The 6,358-nt window shown below is 48.3% G+C and overlaps 1 protein-coding gene across 1 annotated transcript; it reads left to right on the forward strand.

The window, feature by feature from the left end:
- Positions 1–3,483: 3,483 nt before the first annotated feature.
- Positions 3,484–5,757, forward strand: HDGFL1 (HDGF like 1). The gene has a single exon (XM_055570771.1). It carries the CDS (start codon positions 3,932–3,934, stop codon positions 4,637–4,639), a length of 708 nt encoding a protein of 235 aa, XP_055426746.1. The 5' UTR covers positions 3,484–3,931; the 3' UTR covers positions 4,640–5,757.
- The last annotated feature ends 601 nt before the right edge of the window (positions 5,758–6,358 follow it).

The following is a 6,358-nucleotide window of genomic DNA, read 5'->3' on the forward strand; positions in this document are numbered from 1 at the left end:
TTAAAGATTAGGCTAAGTGTGCTTCCCTTGTGGCTCAGCTGGTAAAAAATCCACCTGCAATGCAGGAGACCTGGGTTCAATTCCTGGGTTAGGAAGATCTCCTGGAGAAGGGAAAGGCTACCCACTCTAGTATCTGGCCTGGAGAATTCCGTGGACTGTATAGTCCATGGGGTTGCAATGAGTTGGACATGACTGAGTGACTTTCACTTCACCCTGATAAAAAGAAGTGAATAAATACAGAAGTAGCTCACCTCCTATGACTTTTAAAGAAAGCAGGGTGGGGGATTTTCTATCCATGGTGGAGTAAGGGGCTTATTTTTTGTGTGATTATGTCTGCTAGAACATTTCAAAAAGAAAACCCTTGATCCCAAATACCAATTGTGTATAAATACTTCTGTTGTATAAACCCAGAGGCAGCTAATATTTTTTAATGAAGACAAAAGCACATAGAAGACAATTACATTTATTTTAAATCATAGTTTACACCAAAGTAATTGAATTTAAAACTAATTAAACAAGAAAACATCAATTAGATATCTATTCTCTCTCTTGTACAATTACATTGTTTTATTGCCCATGTTTCATAATTGTTACCAAGCAGCTTTTAAATCCTATCATTAGTTTTCCAGAAAAGGAAACTGTGATGTGTTATCTGTTCTGGAATCTAAGGTGTTTTGATAGGTTTGCTGCTGCTGCTGCTGCAATTAAGTCCTTTCTACAAATAGATGTTCTTGGTACATTTGATTTCATTAGAAATATGTGAGCTCATGGAGATCTAGTTTCTGAAAATTAATAATGAGAGTTGCTCATGGGTACTTTGTTTATATAATAGCCAAATATAGACCTAACCAAATTATCATGACCACTACTTATGTAGTCTCCTCACTTTGAGCAAAAGATAGACAATAACTTTAAGAACAAGTTGGTTTCAAGGGTAAAAGAAGCCAAGATCCTGTTATTTAATTCCATCAGGGAGCATGCAGGCACAAAATGAATGGGGTATCTGTCAAAATGATATCCAACTCTGTAAATGCATTCAACTTTGCTCAACCTTCCTCTTATCCTCCCCTTTTAGGAATTAGCTACCATTATGGCACCCCACTCCAGTACTCTTGCCTGGAAAATCCCATGGATGGAGGAGCCTGGTGGGCTGCAGTCCATGCGGTCGCCAAGAGTTGGACATGACTGAGTGACTTCACTTTCATTTTTCACTTCCATGCACTGGAGAAGGAAATGGCAACCCACTCCAGTGTTCTTGCCTGGAGAATCCCAGGGACGGGGGAGCCTGGTGGGCTGCCGTCTATGGGTCACACAGAGTCGGACACAACTGAAGTGACTTAGCAGCAGCAGTAAATAAATTTGGGCTTCCCAGTGGCATTAGTGGTAAAGAACCTTCCTGCCAGTGCAAGAGTTGTAAGAGATGCAGGTTCAATCCCTGGGTCAGGAAGAGCCCCTGGAGGAGGGCATGGCAACCCACTCCAGTATTCTTGCCTGGAGATCTCACAGACAGAGGAACCTTGCAGGCTAACAGACCATAGAGTCACAAAGAGTCAGACACAAATGGAGTTAGCACATATGTAGGTGATAAATTTAAAGAACACTGCTTAAAAAAAATAATATTTCCATGTAGGAAAAACTTTTATGTTGTTTCATATAGAAATTGTGCTGATAAATAATGCCATATGGAATTCCAAGCTTAATAGAGAATTTGGTTGGTAGGTAACCTTTCTTCATTCTTCAGTGTCCTTAGTCATGACTCTATTCTTTTTGACATACCTTTTCCTTCATTTAGCCTAATAATAATAGCCCGATTTATCCATAGTGAAATTCTATGACATACTCTTTAGTACATTCTAGAACTTTATACCCATTGTCTGTACTTTCATACCCATAATCTCATTAATAAATATTAAAAAATCCTGAGGGAAATTCTAAATATTACTTTAAACACCTTAAGATCTTATAACAGAAGCTCAGAAAGATTATATCTATTCCAAGCTTTACAAGGCTGGTAAACAAGTGAAGGATACCACACTCCCACTGGTTTCTCCTGGAATGCCTTCAATATTTATGTAAGAACACATGATTTAACACTTGAAGACTAGCTTGCATTTCTCCTAATGATGTCCCTGATGCTTTCGCTCTTAAGTTATAAAGTTCTCAAAATCAGCATCTTTTATGCCAACCCTTAGCACTACACAGTGTATTAGTGGGCAACGGGTAGCAGTACAAAAATTACACCCTTTTGCCTAACAGAATATCTATTACCCTTTGGGATCCTTCTTTACTAGATCTTTTCACTTCTCCTTAGTTTGTGTTTTTGTCTCAAATGCCTACCTGTTCACCTGCAGTGATCCAACTCTCCAATAGTCTTTGATGTTTGGCTTATACCCCTGTGATCCTCTTGCTGAAAGTCATGCTCAACTAGGGCGGGCAGTGGTTCTAATTCTCCACTAATCACTGTCGGTTACCTTTAAAAAAAAAAGAAGAAAAAACCTTTGTAGTTAAATTGTGTAATTGACACTGAAAGATCTTTGTCATAACAGCCCTTATGACAAATTTGGCTAGGTTTCAGAGTGCAAACTCATAGCTAGCTGCTGCTGCTGCTGCTAAGTCGCTTTAGTCCTGTTCGACTCTGTGCGACCCCATAGACGGCAGCCCCCAGGCTCCCCCGTCCCTGGGATTCTCCAGGCAAGAACATTGGAGTGGGTTGCCATTTTCTTCTCCAGTGCATGGAAGTGAAAAGTGAAAGTGAAGTCGCTCAGTCCTGTCCGACTCTCAGCGACCCCATGGACTGCAGCCCACCAGGCTCCTCCATCCATGGGATTTTCCAGGCAAGAGTGCTAGAGTGGGGGTGCCATTGCCTTAGCAGGGCTCAAAAAAAAAAAAAAGTGTAGACAAACGTGTAACAAGGGCAGTTACACGGAAACTCCCATAAATATCAGTTAAGGAGAAAAGTCTATCCTTTAGATGATGCTTTTTCTTTAGTCTGTGCCACCCACCCCACCCCCAACCCCCCAACCAAGAAGTTCCAGATACCAACAAGATATCTGATATGAACAGACCTCTATCTAATTCTTCAGCTCAATTTTCTCCTAGAAAAATACTGAGAGCATTTGACATTCTTTCCATGTTATAAACACATAGACTTATCTCTTAAAATATGCAAGGATAGTTGAAAGGGTAAAAAGTCATGCCCAGCATCCCATCTAAAGTACATGGCCAGTTTGGACATGGTCATGATGCCTCTCTACATTCGTGACCCCACCCCTACGCCCCCTCCCCGCCACCGCCTCCTCCCCCAAAGTACTATTTAGGACACTGGTTTCCAAAAGAGTCGCCTTCTAGCCGTCCTATCAAGGTGGCTGACTCCACTGTTTTTGAATCCCCTTGCAGGCACCAGCATTAGCTCTCAAGGAAATCAGAAATGGGGTGAAACCACTGACTTAGGGAATCTCCCGAGGCGAGAATGGAGTTTTCTGTCATGAGCAGATCGGGATCCCCACCGATCCTGCAAATGTGCCCTAACCTGTGACTAGTCTCACGGAAATGGGTGCTCGTCCTGTCACTGCGTTGTCTCGCCACATTGCCTCATGTCTCCCCTTCTAGGCCCCTCTGGCTATCACAATAAACGAGGCCTAGTGATGGATTGGCACAGCAGAGCCACCACCTGGGACACCCAAGCTCCTCAAGCTCTCATTCTAGAAAAACTCCAGCGTCAATGCTGGGTCCAAACAGGCTTAGGCTCTCCGAGATACGGCACTCTTCGCACTAGAACCTTCTCAGGGCGCCGGAGCGTTGAGCCCACAGGGGCGCGTGGTGGTGGTGGGGGGCCCTCGAGGCGAGGCGCGCGCAGTCTCAGCCCAGCGGCCGCCGCCGTGCTAGCCACGGTGGGTCGCCTTTCTCGGCCGCTGAGGCCCTGTCCGCAGTCATGTCGCTATTCTACCGTCGCAAGTACAAGTGCGGGGACCTGGTGTTCGCCAAATTAAAGGGCTACGCCCACTGGCCCGCCAGGATCGAGCAGACGGCCGAGGCCAACCGCTACCAGGTGTTTTTCTTCGGGACCCACGAGACGGCCTTCCTGGGCCCCAGGCACCTCTTCCCGTACGAGGAGTCCAAGGAGAAGTTTGGCAAACCGAATAAGAGGCGGGGCTTCAGCGAGGGCCTGTGGGAGATTGAGAACAACCCCACCGTCCAGGCTTCCGATTACCAGTGCGCCCTGGAGAAGAGCTGCCCTGAGGAGCCCGAGCCCGAGGCCGCCGAGGGCGGCGAGGACCCGAAGAGCCACACCAACGGCGGCGGCGACGGTGATCAAGGGAAGCTGGGTGTCGACCTGCCAGCTGAGGAAGAGAACGAGAAGGAGACCCTGAAGAGGACCGCCGAGGACCCGCCAGAGGACATCCCCAAGCGTCCCAAGGAGGCTGATCCGGAAGAAGGAGAGGAGATGAAGGAGGCGGCCGCTGTCGCCGAGGAGGCCGAGGATGCGAGGCCGCTCCTTGTGGAGGCGGAGAACGACCTCGCCGCCTCCGGGCTGGGCCTGGCCTGGGGGCTGCCCGCGATGGAGCAGGAGCCAGAGGAAGAGTCCGCTGAGAAAGAGGCCCAGGCCCCAGGCGTCGGAGGCGGCCACGAGAGCCAGTAGTCACCAAAGTTTCCAGAAGAGCCCCCCCGCCCCATTCCTGCTGAGGCCTGGCTGTCACAGGGGGAACTGGCCATGGCCTGCAAACTGGGACCGCCTCCCCCACCCCACTTGCTCTCCACCGCCCTCTCTGCCTCTCCCGCCCGGCCCTAGGGGATTGACCCAGAGAGGGCAGCCCACCAGGCCCTCACCTCTGCGCCCCCACACCCTGGGATCTGAGTCAGCGCCTCTGCTCCCTGGGGCGAGTTGAAACCACCGTGGCCCCTCCCTGCCTGGAACTGTTTGCCAAGGCTTCTGTTGGAGCCCAGACCGGCCGTTTTCCACCTCCTGATGCCCCTCTGTCCCTCCCCCACCCCACCCCCCGCCCCGGCCTTCTGGAGTCCACGTTGCAATCAGAGCCGGGAGTTTCGGAAGGGGTGAAGGATAAGGAGCCGGGGGGCACTTCCAGGGACCTGGCAGGGGCAACCCTCAAGCTGTGGTGGTGGGGATGGCAGGAGGGTGGCGTATTGCTGAGCTCGCGTCCACTCCTCCCAGGCCTACGGTATCTGCGGCCTAGATTCTGAGAAAGTGAACGGCTTTGGCGGAGGGCCTCCCTTTTTGCTGACCCAGGGAGTTATGGGAGTTGTAGTTTTTCATCAGATAAGGTGGGCGCTTCCAGGTTGTCAGCGCGAGCGGAAGCTTAGCTTCGCCCAGCTTCTTGGGTTGTAAGGCTGAGGAACATCTGTCCCCTTTTAGATCTTTAGAAGCTCACGGGATGTTCTGGGAAGACCCCTGGCCACCCCTTTCCCTCCTCCCCCAGCCTCAAGGCCACCGCAAGTCATAAACATCACCCAGGTATAAAAGAACTGGGTACCTCCACTCTCCCAGTTTTACCGTTGCAGTTACCCGTTTCTGAGATGAACTAGGTGGTTCCCTTTCTACTTGGAGTTTCATGGCTCGTTTATGTAGTTAAGCTTCGCTGTTCCTTTTTCCCCACCCACATCCCTGGACCTGGTCCCCTCAGTGTTGTCACCAGATCTGATGTGTAACCGACCAAGTCGGAAAACAAGGGGCCCCTCCCCCACCTCTTCCTGGTGGTCTCTGCCTTCCTCCATCTTTTGTCTCACCCATGCCCTTCTCCCTTGGGCTCTGAGGAAATATTGTTGACAGTAGCTTTCAAAGTTTAGATCTGAATATTTTCATTTCTAAGGAAATAAAACCCGTTGATTACTTTAACAAATCTCAAGTCTGTTCTTTTGGTTGCTGAAGAATTTGCCCTTAAATGTAATGTTCCTCTTTGTTTTCTATACATCCTGTGTTAAAGGCAATTATTTGTAGTGTACAGGGCTCCTTTAGAATCACCCTTGATAAACCTCTGTTAGGGTATTTACACTTCACTCTGTCTATAATAATTACTGCCACTGATTAGAATGAGTAGAAAGAAGTGAACTTAAAATGCTGGAATGGTGACACCTGGGACAGCGACTGAGTTTCTAATATTCTACAGGCTTTGCCAAAAAACAGATTCAGTCTTTATTTTGTTGCTGCTCTCCCAGATCTCACGACTCCCAACACTTTCTATGGGGGCGGGGACTGGAGGGGGGAAGCTGTTACTTTTTATTTCCAGTTCTTAATGTAGTATCTGCAGAATACTTTGTGTCTTTTCAATGATTTGTGCAAGTATCTGGGGTTATGTGGATCTACTTAATGGTGCTCATGCTGGGTTCCAGTTTCAGTATTCCT

The sequence above is a fragment of the Bubalus kerabau genome, chromosome 3, assembly GCF_029407905.1.
Source record: "Bubalus kerabau isolate K-KA32 ecotype Philippines breed swamp buffalo chromosome 3, PCC_UOA_SB_1v2, whole genome shotgun sequence".
NCBI classification, from domain to species: Eukaryota; Metazoa; Chordata; class Mammalia; order Artiodactyla; family Bovidae; genus Bubalus; species Bubalus kerabau.